Source organism: Piliocolobus tephrosceles, chromosome 11, assembly GCF_002776525.5.
Source record: "Piliocolobus tephrosceles isolate RC106 chromosome 11, ASM277652v3, whole genome shotgun sequence".
Lineage (NCBI taxonomy): Eukaryota > Metazoa > Chordata > Mammalia > Primates > Cercopithecidae > Piliocolobus > Piliocolobus tephrosceles.
In genome coordinates this window covers 6,839,723-6,859,539 of record NC_045444.1, presented here as the reverse complement: position 1 = coordinate 6,859,539, position 19,817 = coordinate 6,839,723, and the positions used below count along the sequence as shown (strand labels likewise).

At 41.1% G+C, this 19,817-nt stretch overlaps 1 protein-coding gene across 2 annotated transcripts in view; it reads right to left on the bottom strand.

Moving 5' to 3' along the window:
* CNTNAP5 (contactin associated protein family member 5) overlaps positions 1-19,817 on the bottom strand; it is an 872,320-nt gene that overhangs the window by 133,922 nt on the left and 718,581 nt on the right. For both annotated transcript variants that reach the window (XM_031936548.1, XM_023225607.3), the window contains exons 17-18: positions 18,425-18,643; positions 1,276-1,515 (exon numbers count right to left, since the gene is read on the bottom strand). In XM_031936548.1, coding sequence (XP_031792408.1) covers positions 1,276-1,515; positions 18,425-18,643 — 459 coding nt within the window. The remainder of the gene's footprint in view (positions 1-1,275; positions 1,516-18,424; positions 18,644-19,817) is intronic.

Here is a 19,817-nt window from a genome sequence, read left to right as displayed (position 1 = left end):
TCCCTTGTTTAGCTCATAATATGAGCCCCTGGAACGGAACCTGTTTTATTTTAAGTTTCCATGCAGTTAGCCCTAAAATTTTTACCATTAATTTTCTTCCAAGAAGCATAACATGCTCTTTGGCAAGAATAAGTAAGTAATTCAAACGAATTGAGGAGAAGGCCCCTGTATGAATGAACGGAGGACTTAAACTATAGTATCCTTCAAAGAAAACAGTGAGTGCTTTTTTTCCCTTTTGTTTCTATGTTCCAACAGTAGTAAGCTGGACTAAATAGACCATTGTTTTGTAAAGGTGCTTTGAAGATGTGCTTTAATGAATTGAGAAAAATTATTTATAATTGCTATGATTGTTTGTAAATGGTGTCTCAAAGTGATTCAACCATTTTATTTGAATAATTTAAATGCTGCTCTTGAAATAGTTTACATTGTTTACTAAACAAACGTTTTTCCATCAATTAAATAAACTTTTAAATATTGCAAAAATTGAGAGTACACCAAATATTTCTTATGTTTGAAAAATACTACATATTCATACTGAATATTGAGATTTTCTAGTTTCTTGAGGTATCTTGAATTTATCTTGAGAATTTACACAATGATCCTCATTCCTTGTGCAAGCTGTATGTCCATGATTATTAATTTGTGTCAATGTAATGAATTCATGAGATTGTGAAGGGGTATACAAAAAGCCTTGGAGCAGAAATTTTGATTTTCATGTGTGTTTCAGTCCCAGCCCACCAATGAACTGAATATGAGCCTTCAGACAGGGCTTTTAAAGAGCCTCAGACGTTCGCTCAAGTCACCTGCAGAATAGAGAGATTTCACCAAATACATGGTGCTGTGTTTACTAATTTACTGATACTCTCTTTGTTGTAAAAATAATTTAAGATGGCTTAAGTATCTCTAAGGCTCCCCCAGGGCTAGATTCTACAATCCTTTGATTACATTTGCAGGCAGATTGGAAGTGGAAATATTAATGTGTTCACTAACAATCTAGCTAACAACAGAAATGTGAGTCCACCTCTTTCCCTGCTCAGTTGGCTTTTTGGCCATGGGCAGGGTGTTTTCCTGTAATTATCCATCCAGTTCAGTTGCATTGCCAGTGAATACACGCAATATCAACAAGTATACGCAATTACTTTGAGGAACTATGCAGACTCTCTAAACAGAGGGAGAGTAGATGATAAAGACCGTCTCAGAGTGCATCACATGGCCTGATCATAGCATGTAGGTGATATAGCACTGCACTCAGGAGAAAGGGAGCGACTAAGGTACCTTTTTTGCAAAAGGGCCCTTCATAAGGTGAATTGGTGCAATCGCATAGGTAGCCATTGTGCTTCTCCACACACTTGCCCCCGTTGTGGCAGATGCTGCCGTAGCTGCTGCAGTGACCCGGGCAGCCTGGCCTGACTCCAGATGTGACCTTTGCCCTCTCTTCCAGGTCCAGTTTCTGTCCATTCAAGTGCAACGAGCGAATGCATCCTAGGAAGCCTTTCTGTCTGGATGACGTTCCCCCTAAGAGGTTAAATAAAAAGAAACAAATGTAAGGTATTATAGGGCTCAATACATTTAGGTTTAATGTTGGCATGGGTAGGAGTTAAGTAGTCCTCTGTTGTCATGCAGGGCTAAATTAATTTTTTATTAAAGTTTCCAGTGAGAGTTGGAATTCCAAAGAGCATCAAAAAAAAAAAAAAAAAATGCATGTCCTAGAAACATGGGTGGAGCTAGAGGCCACTATCTTTAGCAAACTAAGGCAGGAACAGAAAAGCAAACACCGCATAGTCTCATTTACAAGTGGGAGGTAAATGATGAGAATACTTGGACGCAGAGGGGAGCAACAGACACCGGATCCTACTTGATGGTGTCAGGTGGGAGGAGGGAGAAAATCGGAGAAATATAACCATTGGGTACTAAGCTTAGTGCCTGGGTGACAAAATAATCTATACAACAAATCCCCATTACACAAGTTCACCTATATAATAAACCTGCAAATCTATCCCTGAACCTAAAATAAAAGTTAAGAAAAAAATACACATCCTTCTAGGCTGGGAAACCCCTCCCTCAGGCTCTTGCCGTATAACACAAAAAAAGTGAAAGATTATAGTTCCTGTATTTTACAGGTTAAGAGTAAAACTTCAGATGGCCATGTTTCTTGTGAAAAAAAAAAAAAAAGTTCTTACACAGTCTACAGCACAGTTTCATCTGAAGTGGAAGGCACAGAGTGGGACTGTCCTTTCTGGCTAAGTTAGATGGAAGCTGTTAAGTATACCAACTTAGAAAACTTCAGTAGGCTTCCTAATACTTGTGCAGTGCAGTGCAGTGGAGCGGAAGATGGGTAGACCAGAGCCAGATAGACATGGAGTCAAACTCACGTCACTCGCTGATTAGCCATATTGACATTGGAATTACCTAAGTCTCAGCTACTTGATCTATAAAATAAAAATAAATCTACTGTGCGGGTGTATGGTGAGGCTTCATTAAGATCATAGAATAGGCCAGGCATGGTGGCACATGACTGTAATCCCAGCATTTTGGGAGGCCAAGACAGGCTGATCATCCGAGGTCAGGAGTTCAAGACCAGCCTGGCCAACATGGTGAAACCCCATTTCTACTAAAAATACAAAAATTAGCCAGGCATGGTGGCAGGCGCCTGTAATTCCAGCTACTTGGGAGGCTGAGGCAGGAGAATAACTTGAACCCAGGAGGCTGAGGCAGAGCAATAGCTTGAACCAGGGAGGCTGAGGCTGCAGTGAGCCGAGATCACACCATTGCACTCCAGCCTGGGCCACAAGGCGAGACTCCGTCTCAAAAAAGAAAGAGAAAAGAAAGAAAAGAAAGAAAGAAAGAAAGAGAGAAAGAGAGAAAGAGAGAAAGAAAGAAAGAGACAGAGAGGGAGGGAGGGAGGAAGGGAGAGAAAGAGAGAAAGGAAATTATATAGAGTACAATACTGTTCAATCACTGCTGCTCCTTTATGCCTTCTCTTGCACCTTTACAATGGCTAGAATCAGGTCCTTAATATATATGTGCTGATTAATCCTTGAGCTTTTTCTCACATTATAATTTAGAAGACAGATTTCTTTTTGCAAGCCTACACAATAGGCTTGTAACTTTCTGCTGAGGACATATCTTGTAGGTTTCAGAGAGATTTTATGTTTCTTGAAAATTATTCAAGAATCAGGCAGATTTAATATTTCAGAGTGTTTTGTTCCCATCAGAAATCCAGTATTCCACCAGCCTACCCCTCTGATATCAAAAAAATGTGTGTTGAGAGACAAGCCAGGAAACTAAGCTAAGTCCCATTAGAAGGTATTTATTTGGTGCTGAAACTCGTGGGAGAACCCAGGGGAGGCGGAGGTACAGCCTGGCCTTAAAGAACACAACTTTTATTTCAAATCCTCAGACTCAGGTCTACACATATGGATGAGTAAAAGCCACACACAGGTCTCTGAGGTCTGCCAGATGTACTAATGGAGAGGAGGAGAAGGTGGAAGGGAAAATACCAAGGTCAGGACCAACTTGTCATTCATTTTCTGTACCCTTAGGATCTCTCATCTGAGCCTCATTCTAGAAATTATTCTACAACTTTATTAAATCTTTGTCTGGCAAATGACCAGAGACAAATGTGTTCTTATCAAAGTGGATCAGATGAGAAATTGAAATGCATAATCTTAGACAGGGAATAGAGATGTTAAGTGAGAAACAAAGCTGTAAGTTAAAGGAATGAATAGATAATTCAAAGAATTCCTGGCATTAGTCAGACTGGCCCAGTGGTGGGTGAAGGGCTTTGAGGAAAGCAAGGAAATGATTAGAAACGGGGAGGACGTGAGGGGGACATGGGGCAGGGGAGAGTGGGGAGAGAAGGGTTGTTTTTCCTAAATCCCACCAGGTCAGCAGACTCATAAATGTATGTATGACATTCACTTGTTACCTCCAAAGACATTTATCCTAAGGGATAAATCTTGTCTTGCATTCTGAAGTAATGATTCATAGAATACAATATGTGTTCAATCATTATATTTTCAGTTCCCACAAGTGATACCCAAGCAGGCCAGGAGGCCAAACCCAAATTGCATTCTCCTGTCTGTCTCAATTTTGGTAAGTAAATCTCTTTAACCACAAGATAAATCAATTATAAGCACAAGCAGATCATAGAGGAAGGTTCATTCTTTCCTAGAGAGTGTGTAGAATAAAGAGGAGAGGATTTATGTAGTCAAATGTTTTGTTTGGTTTTGTTTTTCTCATTTTGTAGTTACTCCCCATAGTGGATTTGAATAACTCTTCATGTATCTTGTTAGTGTCATTTTTCTTTTAGCAGAAGTGAAGAACGAAAGATCTATTGCACATTTTCTTGCATGTGACATAGTCAACAAGTTTATTAATGGAGAAGAAGATGACTGGGGTGGGTAGTTTCTTGGGCAAAAATGCACTCCTTAGGGTTTGAGACTTATAGAGCCTGGTGATAGTGACACAAAACGGGGGGATTATTTCAATTACAGATGCTGACGAAACATAATGACACAGTGAGTTATGAACTCATTTGCACAGTAAACTAAATTTCCATTTTTAACTGGTTGTTTTAGCCTTTACAAAGGAGAAAACTAGGAGTAAGTTTGCTTTTCTCTTTTTTCTTATTCTTTTCTTTTCTTTTTCTTTGAGACGGAGTCTCACTCTGTCGCCCAGGCTGGAGTGCAGTGGCCGGATCTCAGCTCACTTCAAGCTCCGCCTCCTGGGTTTATGCCATTCTCCTGCCTCAGCCTCCCGAGTAGCTGGGACAACAGGTGCCCGCCACCACGCCTGGTTAATGTTTTGTATTTTTAGTAGAGACAGGGCTTCACCGTGCCTTTTCTTTATAAAGAGAATAATTTTTTTAAAGCGGCCCTTCTTACCTACTCTGTGTAGAGAGTCACTGGAGGCATGAATCTTCTGTAAAACTTACTGTACAGAAACAGAAAGGCAACGGTAATCTTCCCTCATCCCCCTGGCTCACCATCTTCCTCCTCTACCCCAGCCCTGCGGATTTTCTCTCCCTCTCCCAGAAATCTCTATTTCTGAATCCTTTTGCTTGTCTCTCTCTCTCTTCTTTCTCTTTCCTTCTTCCTTCCTTTCTCTCTTTCTTTTCTTTTCTCCTTCCTGCAAAAACATGCTACCTTCAGCCCCTGCTCTTCCTTTCTATTCGTCGTTTTGTGGCCAGAATTAATGCAAATTTGAAAACGTGATTCTGCTGTATGTGGTTGACAACCTTCGGAAACTAGTCATTGTCCTAGGGATCAAGCTGAAATTCCTGATCACAACTGACACAGCAAGGGAGATCTGGCCTCCCCTTACCTCACCAGCTCTTTCTCCCACACTTCCTGCACTGACATCAGTGCACCAAGCATTCCGAACCACTTGTGGTTCTCATGCCACATGACCTATCTAGACTTTGGACCTCTTCACGTATGTCGTATTTCCTGGTATATTATCCATCCCCCTGCACTCCACTGCTTGTCCTACACTACCCCTGCAGTCACAGACACGCACACCTGAACTCATATAAACGTATTAGTCATTTGTCTTTCTACCCACCAAGCATTTGCTTATTTTAATTATTTGTCAATTTTTTAAAAAACACAAAAAATACTTTAAAAAATTCTAGTTAGTTCCTCATTGAAAAATCAGAACATCTCTTAACAATGACCCTGCTTTCTTGCATGGCAGTTCTCAGCTGCACTGGGGTCAGCTCCTTTACGATAGGACATGCACTCTCCACTTGACCACAGACTCCACCAGGAAGACTTCATTCATTCATGTTGCCTTCCTGGCCACTGCAAGTATTTAATTTTTCCCCTGTTGTTCTAGTATACTTTTATTTTTACTTGTTTGTTTCTTGTATACAGTTCACTCTGATTTTAGAAAAACAAAAAACATGTAGCATTATACCTAGAGAAGCTTAAGGGTTTTTTCTTTTTCTTTTTCTTTTTTTTTCTCAGCCTTAATCTGTGAGCTCTTTGAGGACCAGAGCAATGCCTCTGGTTCTAAAAACAATATTAAAAGACACTAGTCATACTAGTTGTAGGCTAGAAACTTTATACTAAACTCATTAAATTGTCAATGGGAAAGAAGGTATTCTTCATATCATTCACACTGCCTAAGAAAACTTAACATCAGCGATTGCTTTGGCCAGAGTCGGGAATTAAACAGATTTTATGTGGCAAAACCTGGAGTCACACTGAACCTGGTGATCTTCAAAGCCTGCAGGTAGCTCCTTGCCCTAAAATTCTAAGATGAATATTAGACGATTTGGGTCAATACCACAACTAAGTGATTCTTCCACTTTCTTCCTCTTGTCTCTTACATGTTTTCTTTCACCAAATAATATACCAGCATGCATTTATTCTCTCGGCTTCCCTATCAGTCTTTTTGACAACTTAGACCATTAGTTGGCTGGCCTAGCTAGAAGCAATTTTGTATGATACTCTTCAGCTGGCCCTTGGTATCAAGTGGGTTCATTATGATGATGTTTCCTTGGACTGACTATGAATCAACTCTTAAAAACTTCACTACCATCATTCTAAGCCTGTCTTTGAAAACCTCAATGTGTCAGTCGGACAAATGCTCATTGCTTCCAGAGAAGCATCTCAATTCCTTGTGCCCTCCTGGAGCACAAACGCGGAGCCTCTATTTCTCTCAGGTGTGTCTGCTCTGTCCTGCACATGCTCCAGCAAAACTCATTTTCAGAGAAGCCCCTGGAAAAACACAGACTGCATCAGATCAGGCTCTTATTTCACAAAAATTAGTACAGTGCCACCTTTCCATCCTCCCTTCTTCCCTCCCACCCTTTCTTCCTGCCTTAATTTTTTTTCTGCCCTTGAACAGGGAGCAGTTTGTTTTCTACTGAAGTTCAGCTGCATTTACCACCTAGATTTCAAAAAGTGGCAGACTTTTTGACTAAAGTGGCAAAGGTTTAACATACACGTGATGAATAAAAACAAGTACACTAACCATCAATTTTCTTCTTTTTTAAGCCCTGGTTCTCCAATTGGCAGAATCTTGGTACCAGGAGGAAATCCTACTGGAGACTTTAATTTAAAAATGTGATTTCCTTAAGGATACAGCATGTGTCTAGTTGAGTTTTGCCAGATAGAGAGATTTCTTGCTCAGGCCTCACTAAACACACACTATTTAATAATACTGGCAGTATTAACTGGATGCCCAAAATGTAAAATAATAATAATAGTGATCAGAACTAAGAATTTATTTAATATCAAAACCTTCTACATGCATCATTGATTTAATCCTCACTACAAATTGTGACACCTCCAATCAAATGCCAAATCCCCTCAAGAAACTGGAAAAGAACTTAGTGATAACTTGAATTTGGTTAACAGATTAAAATAATTTCCTTATTTGTTTGGTATAAATAAATGTTGTGAAAGACTTGTGAATAATAATTCATCAATGCATGTCAAGAGCCATTACAGCATTGTTATTACTGGCTTTATTGCACTTTTTAAAGAAAATAGCTGAAAATGGAGCTCGGAGGAAGATTACAAGCAGAAATATTAATATTTAATTGATCTTTTGAAATAGTTGTTACAGACTGGGGGAGGGAAGTGTCTGACAAAAGAGAATGAGACAGAAGTCATGGTAATTCTATATGGGGAACTACTTATAAAACCATTAAAACTTATGATGATGAGAAAACTCAACGTCAGTGATTGAGGCTGTTTTTAGCACCGTGTTTTATTTTTTCTTGTGTTCAAGAACAAATGCAAAAGTGCACAGGAATATACGACTTGATAATTTTTCACAAACTGAACACACCAACGTAACTAGCAACCAGATCAAAAGACAGAATTTTACCAGCACGCCAGAAGCTTCCTTCCAGTCACCAACCACTCCCTTCCGAGAATACCGCTAACCTGTTTCTGAAATCAGAGGTTGAATATGATTTAAATGGAATCATATTGCATGTACTATTTTGACCCTGGCTTCTTTTGCCTAGCATTGCATTGATGCCATTTGTCCATATTAATAACGGAAGCTGTACAGTGTTCTGGTTTGAGAAACATTTCATAAATCATCTTTCTTTCTACTGTCAATGGGCATAGTACAGGTTTTGGTATTATGAATAGTGCTGCCATGAGTAATCTTCTGTATTTATTTTGGTTCATATTTCTGTTAGTGTATACCTAGGAGTAGAACTGTTGGTCACAGGGTATGCGTATGTTTGACTTCAGTAGATAATGCAAAAGAGTTCTCTTAACTGTTTCAATTTATACTCCCACCAACAATAAATTAAATTTTAATTGTTTGCATTCTCAGAATGATGCTTTTTTTTTTTTTAAAGAAAAAAGTTATTTGGTCAATATGTTAAATGCCAGTGATTATTTTACAAACTACAGATGAAAAAAAAAATGAGAGCAATTGAACTAAAATTCTCCCAGCCCTGGAATACTTATTGGAAATCTGATTTACACTTTCCATTTCTACCTGTGGCTTGTGGTTGGTCTGAAGCCTCCCCTATACTGTGTTCAAACTAGATCTTTCCTACTGTTTAAGGTCCACATGACCTTCTAGTACAGAAAAAGGTGTCAATTTCACAATACATAATGATGGGGACAAGTTAGAATAACAATAATAACAAGGATAAAATACTGAAATATCTAGAGGCTTTTAGTCTTTTGTGAACACAAAGCAAGCAGGACACATTATCATCCATATTTTCCTGCTGAGCATGCAGCCACCATCAGAGGTTACATGGCCTTTAGGAATAAATGGAAGGAAGCAAGGTGGCTTTGCAGAAGATAAAAGAGGAGAAGAAATGAGGGTGAATAAACAAAAGGATAAAAAATGATGGAACCAGAGGAAATGCATAACACAATATGCTTTGACTGAAAGGGGAAAACTGCAGGCTTCAGAAATTCTAAGAGAGTGGAGATATTATAAAAAAGAAATGGACCTCATCTACATATGCACACATATACATATATATGACTGCTCCACTGCCCTCCATTACTGCTTTTGGAGCACTCTCCTCTGGGCAAGGGCTATTTCTTATTAGTGGGTGTGTGGGTGAGAATCTCGTAGCCTGAATCTGCCCTTCAGGGCATCAACCTCATCTTGACAGTGACCCCTACCATGTTTTTGATGAATTAATTTATCTGTGAAAGGATGGGAGATAAAAGGTAGAAAAGGAAGGATCCTTGAGGATAAGAGTTTGTGGGAAAATGGCAGAGAATGAGAAGCAAAAGTGCACCCAACTCTGTCATTGATATAAGCACCATCTCTATTTTAAGACAAACCCGAGCTCAAAGCAGGGCCCCAGTGCAGTGTAGATGGCGGCGGGGAATGCAGTGTCCATGTTGAGTACCCCAAATAGACATCAGGGTCCGGAAGGATGGTCTGTCTTAGGCCCTGAGGCATTTGGCCTCCAGGTGTCCTCCCAGATACCTGAATAAGTGAGTGACTGACTTAGCAAGGTAAGAGACCTGCTTCCTACACAGTGAGTGGGCACAAAAGTCTCAGGCTGCCTTCCAAGGGCCAATTTCCTCAGACACTGTACTCACTGTAAATTAATCTTATTTTCCCAATATAAGAAAGAGAGAGGCAGGAAATAAATAGTTACACAACGTAAGGGAAATAGAGTCTGGGGCCTGGCCTCTGCATGGAGTTGGGAGCTGCATCCAGTTTTCCCTGCTCATACCACCTTGAATACATACCACATACCACAGCATGAAGGACTTACCACTAGAAAATCCAACTCACCTCTTCCCTGAGCCTGTACCTCCCAAAGAGCGAATGGATCTTATTTATCTCCATGACCCCACTGCCCAGCCCAGGGCTGATTGAGCATGCACTCAGAAAATATTTGCTTAGTTAATTACGGAAGGAAAAGAAAGTGAGTGGGGAAAAAAAGGATAAAGGACAAAGAAAAGCAAGCAGAAGTGCAGAATCAGACCACTGCCCCTCACTCCCCATCCCACAAAACGCTCCAAACTCCACCGAAGCACCCATGGGCTTTTAAAGACTCTTTTGGGTAAAATAGTAGGAAAGGAGGAGGTTGATCCCTGGGAGAATGAAGAATAAATTCTGATTAAAGAAAACCATTTCAATTTAAAACAATCATATAGTCTGGCTTTTTGCTGCGCTTTATTCTCAGTCCAGACCAAGAGAAGGTCAATGGCTGAGGCAAAATCCTGACTGCCCAGAAGGCGTTGCACATGTGTGAGGAGTGTGGTCAGCTTTCAGTGTATTTCTGGTATCCTCAAATCACAAGTAAAGGTCCAATTTCTGGTCTGGGCATATCCTCTCACTGCCAGATCAGACACGATTCTCTGATTTGGAGAAACAACCCAAAAAAGACTGCCTTATTGATCAGATCAGGGGGGAAGTAACAGCAGTGAGAATGCAATTTAGCAATAACCATTCCGAAGCAGGCGTATGTGAACCATATAGTAATCTGAAAATGTGGTTTTGAAATCCCTTTATCTTTCAAGTTGATGGCTAAGAAAATGGCAAGAAACTTTCCCCTTTATAAGGACTGGCCTTCAGCTTTCGAGGCACTCCACTCCAACTACAACAGTGTGTGGGGACATTTCTGTTGATTTGTGAGAAGAGGTAAAATCCAGCATAGGGAGGGATCCTTTCCCGTGGAGCCATTACACTAATTGAGTGTGTCATTTAAATGTCAAAACCCCTCAGTTTCCAAAAGGAGTGTCTCATTATTCCACTGGGGTGAGGGCACAAATCATTTCCCATTTGAAACAGTCTTTTGCTTGCCATTCTTATTTAAGAACCCTTAAAAGAAAATCCCAAGTGGAATAGGGACATCTATTGCTGCATTCAGTGTTTGAAACTGATTTGCAAGGTATTGATTATTTTAAGCCCAGTGGGCAGATGGAATAACTGAGGCTCAGAGAAAGTAAGTGGCTTGCCTAATACCATAAAGCCACTAGTGGAATGGACTGAACTGGGAGCTCTGCTTTCATTCACTTTCATTAATTCATTAGATTTTTTTTTTTTTTTGAGACAGAGTCTCGCTCTGTCACCCGGGCTGGAGTGCAGTGGCCGGATCTCAGCTCACTGCAAGTTCCGCCTCCCGGGTTTATGTCATTCTCCTGCCTCAGCCTCCCAAGTAGCTGGGACTACAGGTGCCCGCCACCACGCCCAGCTAGCTTTTTTTTTGTATTTTTTAGTAGAGACGGGGTTTCACGGTGTTAGCCAGGATGGTCTCAATCTCCTGACCTCGTGATCTGCCCGTCTCGGCCTCCCAAAGTGCTGGGATTACAGGCGTGAGCCACCGTGCCCGGCCAATTCATTAGATTTTGATTGAACGCTAAATATATTAGAAAACCTTTACTGGTCCCAGAGATACGAAGATCAATTAGACACTATGTCTTCCCACAAAGAAACTCCTAGGTCGGTATAATTCAGTAAATTCAGGTCAGTAAAATGAGGCATATTGTGTGTGTTCACAGAGATGTGGGGGTGTACCAGGATAGACTCCCTTGAGAGGAGATAATTCATCTGACTCATCGAAGTCTGCATTATCAATGAAGAGGAGTCTGTCAGGTAGATCGGGGTGGGGGCAGGCCCATTTTGGTTTGAGTACCAGGACCTTCGAAGGGTAATGAACCAAAACCATGCAAACTTGGTCTTAATACCCTATTAGCATTAAACAGTGTTTTGGAAAAAGAAGGTAGGAGGGGAAGAGGCATTATTTTATAGCCAATTCTCAAGAGAAATGAAAAATAAATTTCACTTAAGAAAATTAATTTGATTTAAAAGAAGCGTGTGTGTGTGTGTGTGTGTGTGTGAGCATGCATACATGTGTGTAAATTCCATGAAAAATGTATCTAATTCTGTCTCAGGTTAGGGTCACCAGAAAGCAAGTTCTGTGATGGAGTTAAGGGTACAGGATACTTTTAGGGGAAACCTTGGAAACCAGACTTATGGTTGGACAGAAGAAAAAGAAAGCATGAATGGGCAGAGAAGTGAGCTATGGTGGCGGCCCAACATCAACCCAGCACTGTCCCACCGGGAGTGCTGAGGCCAGAACAAATAACCAGAGATGTTCCTTCTTGGGCCCAGTGGTTGTGCCTTTGCACTCTGGCTCAGTCACTGGATGTGAATCCCCCTGGAAAGGACATGACCTTGGTCAAGGCTTTCTCTGCAGCTGAGGCAGCTTCTGAAGGCGCAGACAGATGAAGACTGTCCACCAACAGCACTCCCAGCTGCAGGGCAAGTCCTTCTTTGAAGGGAGACCTGGACAGCAGATTACGAGGTCTACCACAAGTCCCTAAGCCCCTCTACGCACAGAAGATGAGCCTGAGACCTGATCCTTTTTACCTTGAGACCTGGATGATAACACTGGATGCCGAATTGGAGCATGCCACTTCTTACCGCCTCTTCTACAAAATCATCTTCCCTACTGAAGCAGCTTTGAATCCATGTCTGTTTCTTCCAGGTTCAGAAGAAACTCCTTCGTTTTCTCCTTTTTAAGTTGTCTCTATTTGTCACAATCTTTTTGAGAAGAATGTGACTTGGACACTACATTTCCATTCAGAATCCTCTCTCTGAATTATTTTTGAATGGCTTTACAACATGCCTAGGTAGGCTTATCATTTCCCTCCTCTGAACTATACTTTTCTTTGGAAAACAAGCCCCTTTTGGAGAGTTTCTTCCGTTAAGTTGCTTCTTGGTTTATGAAACTGGGTTCCTGTCTTCTGGCTTCAGTGTGGAAGATCCCCAGACACGTGCTAACAGGATTGACAGGATGATCAAACTCGGTCTGGGCATTGATGAAGCTGATGATGCCAGCGCTGCTGAAACTGAAGCGAGGCCACCCTCAAAGGAGATGGAGACACATTGTGCATGGAAGAGGTAGACGAAGCTTTGGCTGAGGCACCACTTGTGCAAGTGTTCAGAAGAAACTTGATAACAAAACGAGAAGAATATAAGCCTGCCAGTAGGACTTACTGGAGGTTTTTGACATATCTTCCCATCCACTGCTCTGCCCAAGGGCCTTCCCAGCTCCTCCTCTGAGCCATCTGCTTTGTCTCTGCAGACTCTCTCGGAGAAATGGAAACCAGCTCACTAAGCTCCAGGCAGTGTTGCAGCCTCAGCCACCTCTCTGGTTTGCTCTTTTCCAACTGGGAGCTTCCCTTGTGGCTACTCGGCATGTGGCAGTCACATTAGCTCCAGGGCAGCCTGATTTCTCTCCTGCAATCGCCCCTCAGACTGGTTCCTTGAATGTCCAGGGAGAACTGTTTTATTGTCCAGAAAGATCTGCCTTATGTTTCTTTTTACAATTAGAATGCCAGTTTCACATAAATGATGCTCTTCTAACGATTTCTTTCTTTACTGAGTTATAAATGTTGACAAGTGGAGGTGCCAAGAGAATCAATTTACTGCTTCTAACTTTGAGTTTTTGTGAGGTCTGAAGCTCGAGACCTCCCTTTCTGGCCTGCATGAGAAGACGATACCATGCTGCAGGAGATATACCTAATGTAAATGATGAGTTAATGGGTGCAGCGCACCAACGTGGCACAGGTGTACATATGTAACAAACGTGAACGTTGTGCACATGTACCCTAGAACTTAAAGTAAAAAAAAAAATAAATAAAATAAAAGACAGTATGAATCCTGACACACAAACACACACACACACGCGCGCGCGCACACACTCCTCTCCATTCTGTCTCAATTGTCCACTGTCAATTCAACAGAGACCACAAGATGACAAAATGAGTTCAATGAAAGCAGAAGAAGTTGTAGATAAGTGTTTCAAAAATGTGTCTTGAATAGTAGGGAGCAATCTGGGCAGCCGAGGTGGGCAGATTGCTCGAGCCCAGCAGTTGGAGACCAGCCTGGGCAACAAGGTGAAACCCTGTCTCTGTTAAAAATACAAAAATTAGCCAGATGTGGCAGCGTGAACCTGTAACCCCAGCTACCCGGGAGGCTGAGGAAAGAGAATTGCTGGAACCCAGGAAGCAGGGATTTCAGTGAGCTCAGATCTGGAGATAGCGCCACTGCACTCCAGCCTGGGCGACAGAGAGAGACCCTGTTTCAAAAAAATATATAGTAGTGGGTAGAAAACACTAAAATGGGTGTTGGGATGGGTTAAATGTTTTCAATTCTCAACATCTTCAAGAAGAGACAAAATTTTGCTGAAAGGGTGATTTAATCGTTCACTTTTCCTGAATATAAAGACAGAATCAATCTTTTTTCAAACATTTTCAAGCTACAAGAACCTGATTTTGTGGAGCACTGGTGTTAGGGACAAACCTAGATGTTCTTCACCTTTTTTTTAATCCACTACACAAGCATTTTTGAGTGGCCACTGGGTGCTCTTCTAGTGTTTCTTATGCGGCTACTGAGGCAGTCCCAGGACCTGCCTGCTAGCGCTCAGAGGTCTCTTACCATCTTCTTAAACCAACCAGAACAATTTCCCTTATGTAATTGTTAAGGGGACATCAAAAGTCATATCTTAATTTTTCCTAAAAAAATTTAAGTATACTTAATATATTATTTGACTTTGAAAAAAATATACTTTTATGGGGAATAGGTAGATGTAATCAGAGATTTATATAATGTTAAAAAGACAATTGTTTTTTCACTTTTTGTTTCACCATTGACATCATGATAATTATTATTCTCCATGCACAATAGCTTTATGTAAAAATATGCTAACAGTTACTTTTCCAATTATTTCTCAATGTGAAGAGCATATAGATCTCTTTCTATACTGTGAGACACATGACATCATGCCTAATGGAAAGCACTACAGGCGTGCTTCAGGACGGCTATCTTCATGAGGCACTCACAAGGGTAAAATATAAGCCCCTATTCCAAGAGAAGACTGGGGCCAGTTCTGTATGTGTTGCATTATGCCACAAATCAAGAGTTTAGGAAGTGCCAGAGCAAGAAATTAACATGTGCACACCAAGACTGCCTGGCTTCACCCTTGACCCCACTGAGTTTGACACGCTTCACCTGAAAATAGGAATAATAATTCCCTACCAGCCTGGAAGCAAGAACAGCAATTTTGGGGGATCTCTCCAAATGTTATGATTTATCAAGTCAGGGTAGTATTTTCCCTAGGGGATTGTAAGTTTGGAGTCGCTTCAGTTTATTTTGACACAAATAGAGCAGTTGGGCCAAGAAACAAAAAATAAGCCCATGGGAAAAATAAAAAGCAGAAGGAAATAAAGTCATAAAATGAGAGTCACAGGCCCCCATCTTCACACAGTTTCCACTCTAATTGCAGCATATTTTGAAAGATCTTGTGTTAGGTTTGGAGGGAATGAGACATTTTCTTCGTTGTTACATACACATGGGCACGATGGTAGGTGTGACAGTTGCTCCTAATTTATCCATGCAGATAGCAGATCTTCATGCCTTAGAAGATCAGTTACAGTCTCTTCATTTTCATTCAGCAGATAAAGACAATAGTACGCTCATGCTCGTTATTTTTCTACCCAGGGCCTATGGCTTTTGGCATCTGACCAGGAATGCATACTCAGATCTCTCCACTGGATCTTGGATTTGTCTTGCCTCATCCTCATATTGATGAACACATTAGTGGGGAATAGCAAAGCAGAAGCGTTGGTACTATGGACCGTTCCAAAGGTGAGAATGCCACACGCTTGCCATTTACATTTCAGAAGCCGCATGTTATGAAGAGTCTCCTGCTCTGTTAAAGAAATGCGACTGGTGAAATGGCATGGTTGCAAATGTCCCTAACCATCATGGTGATAGAACAGCCTGAAGTTAAAATATTGATTCTGGAAATCCCGTATGCATTGACTCATGTGTCAGCACTTCAACCTGTCACATTCCAATGACGGGGCAGTGCTGAGAGGAACATCCTATTCTAAAAACGCAGCCTGTTTCTGGTACTCAGGAAACACTCATGAACACGGCAGCTGTGCCAGTGATTACAATGCTGAAGGATGCTCCATGTTGACTGAAAGATCCTTCAGTGGCCAAAGATATCTAGACACACATATCCAAATTAATATTTAAGTAATGCTACACTCAATCTATTCCAGTAAAGAAAATATCTTTTCCTGCCTAGCAAATATAAATATCCAGGACCTCTCAATTTCTGAATAATAGAGAATGCAATTGTTCATTTTGGTGACTATAACTAAGCAGACCTCATTTATTTATCTATATATTTGTTGAACAATTGAATTGTGCAAGATGGAAATGTTGAGACTTCGGCTTTGTTGGCTACCTGACATTTCTAAATGGGTATATCACTGAACTCTAAACAGGAAAATTCAAACTGAAAGACCATTAAAGTGACCTCCAACAGCATTTTTTTCTTCTTCAAGTACATTAAGACAAATTCAATAAAGCAGAGTAACATCTGAGATGGGATTTATTGGAGAGAAATATAGCAGAAGCAGATGCTCTTGCCACAGCTGACCTTGGCTCCAGCTCCAGCAAGATATCTCCTCCAGACCCATCGACATGCTCTTACAGCTCATTGCATTTGTGATCAATTTAACCAAAACGTCTGCAGATAGAAATCTGCCATGATATACAGCTGTCACCTTTCCCTTTTGACTTGCACAGACTTTATCACATATTCAGTCCATATGATAATTTCATAGCTACATAAAATTTGCATGAAAGGGTAAAAAAAATTATTCCATCTTTATATATACCTTTCCGCCAGAAAGACTGATAAATACTGCCTGAAGATAAATTAAACTTTGGCATGGAATATAATTTATGAAAATTGTGAAACACTTGACTTGATTCCACCAAAAAATATATTAGCTTTTGATGACGAGCAACCTTCCTCAGAAGTCACCCATCAAAATGTGATGTTTAAATAAAATTAAAACAGAAATATAAATTGTAAAAATATTTAATAGTGAATCATATCACGTATATTAATAGTGAATCATATCATGTATATTAATTAAGCAAATGACTTGAAATCACAAAACTGTTTTAATCATTTATATCTTAGCTTCTGCTGGATCTGGGGAACATGACAGATGAAGAAAGAAATATGGTTCCTGTTTAGAAGAGAGAATATTACATCCTCACTTTCTATTACTTATTTTCTTTTAGCTGGTGTTATTTTAGTGACTGCTTTCCTCAGAGTTAACAGTTGCACAAACCTCAATTTAAAGGAAGCAAATAAGAAACTTCCATTGAGTGCTGATGGCATTTCATCACCAGCAATAAAGCTATGTAGTGTGGGAGTTGGCAAAAAAAATAAATAAACAAAAAAGGAAGCAAAGTTAAATCTGGGTAGACTGACAAATTCTGTTACTTATTTACATCACTGTTCTAAACATCTGAACTCCAAGTTTTATATAAAAACACACTCTTGCTTTTGGTAGTATTGACAATATTTCTTAACTTTCAGAGCTTGATTTTGTATTTTAAAGCTTTACAAGCCCTCCTCAACCTATGCTAATTTTTTTTAACTACAGCTATAAGGATGACCTTATATTAGTTTCTCTCTCTTGTCTCTCTCTCTCTCTCTCTCTCACACACACACACACACACACACAAACACACACACACACACACACACACACTCCCGTATGTTTAGCAAAATGTTAGAATTATGACAAGGGAAACAAAATGTCAACTTAAATGTAGTTAAGGCACAAGCACTGAAGAGAGACTTCCAAAACCCCATGCTGTCTTCCCTGTGAAACACACACACGCACACACACACCAGAGGATTATGAACTCCTTGAAAAGCAGTGGTAGTGCTCAATTCATCTTTCATTCCCAGTAACAAGATACCTGACCAGTTGTAGATACTCAGTGACTATTAGCGGAATGAAAGAAGTGAGGAATGACTAAAGAAGGAGGCCTGGATGTTTCCAGGCCCACACCAGTGGCAGCTGCCAGTTCAGATAAACAACCTGTAGCAGGTTGATCTCCAGTGCTATGAGTTCAGGTAGTATCGAAGAAGCCCCTGATTTGGAAAGGGATCATTCCTCTCCCAACCATGTTACTGATAACAAAAACACCTTTGAAACAGCTCAACTGTCTCATTGCATGGATATCAATAATTATCAGGAGTGGGGTAGCACTTGGAAGGGCGGCCCATGACTTAGAGTCTACACTCACTAAGGTATAAAGAGGTGACATGTCCTGTCCCTTAGAGTAGATTTATATTACAATGATGGGTCCCTGGACATCTGAAGACAATATTACCAAAAGAAAATGTACAGAATCTGGACAACCTCAGTATTTGCTAAAGATTAGCATCATCTTAACTTGATGTAGCTAATGAAGCCAGAAAAGAAAGAATGTATGGAATGAAGTTCACGATTAGAAATGATTTATGACATTTCGATCGTATCCCAGATCTAAAATGAAAGAGAAATTTTTCTTGGGCGTGGTCACACAGTGATATTGTAGGGGTTTAGCACAAAGGGAGCCTTAAGATGTCCCCTACCTACAAACAACTGGCTGTTCAGCTGCAGTCGAAAATGGCCCTCCTCTGACGTCTCCCGGGTGCTCCTTGGAAGGTTGTCCACCTGAAGGGAGGTCTCCTTGAGGTTCCTCTCAGCCCGGACATAATGCCATTGGTTGTCATTCAGAAGAGAAGGAGACTGGACCACAAGCTCTACAGGACCATTCCCAACATCGATGGCAAAGGTGATCTCTGAAGGAGCTGAAACCAGAGAGGAAAACGGGAAGAAGGATAGAGGGAGTTGTTAGCACATTCAAGGCACAGGCTTGAGTGGGAGAAACGATTGTAAGTCAGTATCAATGTAGAGAAGACTTCTTTTGAAATCCCTGTAGCATTGAAATCACCATTAATAGTAACAGCTACCAAATTAAATGTGTATACTTGTTCCAAGCTGTTTTCATTCCTGCTACTTGTGTAAATTCAGGAAACAGGATAGGCACCTGGACCATTCATGCTGAGCTGATAAACCTGCATGAATGCCGAGGCCCTGGATTTTCTGGATCTGTTGTGGCTTCAGCTGTGTCCTCCAGGATATCTGCAGACATGAGGTTAGCTAGGCAGCTCCACTCCCGCAGGGAGGAGACTTATGCCCTAGGAAGTCCAGTGCTTCTTCCTTATTTTATTAATGCACATTATGTAAGCATTTGCGCTATTTCCATAATGAAAAAAGCTCAGAAAGTTGTATTGCCTTGTCCAAGGAGACACTGCTGCAGGTGGCAGTGCCTGCAATCAAACCCAAGCCTCCTGTTGTCACACGGGACTCCTTCCATTATTCTTTCTGCCCCTCTATAACAATCTTTGTATAATGGAAGCCAGATGGCACCCAGTCGGAAGTAAGCATACTGATGACAGTGAAAAGACAATGGTGATGGCAGCAGTTATGGTGGTGGTGGTAGTGCTGGCAGTGGTGGTGGTATTGATGGTGGGTGGACATAACGTTAATGATGATGGCGGTGGTGGTGGTGATGGGGGTGGTGGTGATGGGGGTGGTGGTGATGGTAATGGGGGTGGTGGTGATGGTGATGGTGATGGTGGCGGCAGTGATGATGATGGTGGTGGTGGTGGGATAATGGTTGTGGTGATAGTGGTGGTGGTGATGGAGGTGATGGAGATAGTGATAGTGGCAGTGCTGGTGGTGGTAATGGTGATGGTAGTGATGGTGTCATCATTGGTGGTGGTGGTGATAATGGTCATGGTGGTAGTGGTGATGGTGGTGATGGAGGTAATGGTGACGGTGATGGTAATAGTCATACTGGCAGTGCCGGTGGTGGTAATGGTGATGGTAGTGATGGTTCTGGCAGTGGTGGTGATGATAGTGGTGGTGGTAGTGGTGGTGGTGGCGATGGTGGTGGTAATCGTGATGGTGGTAATGGTG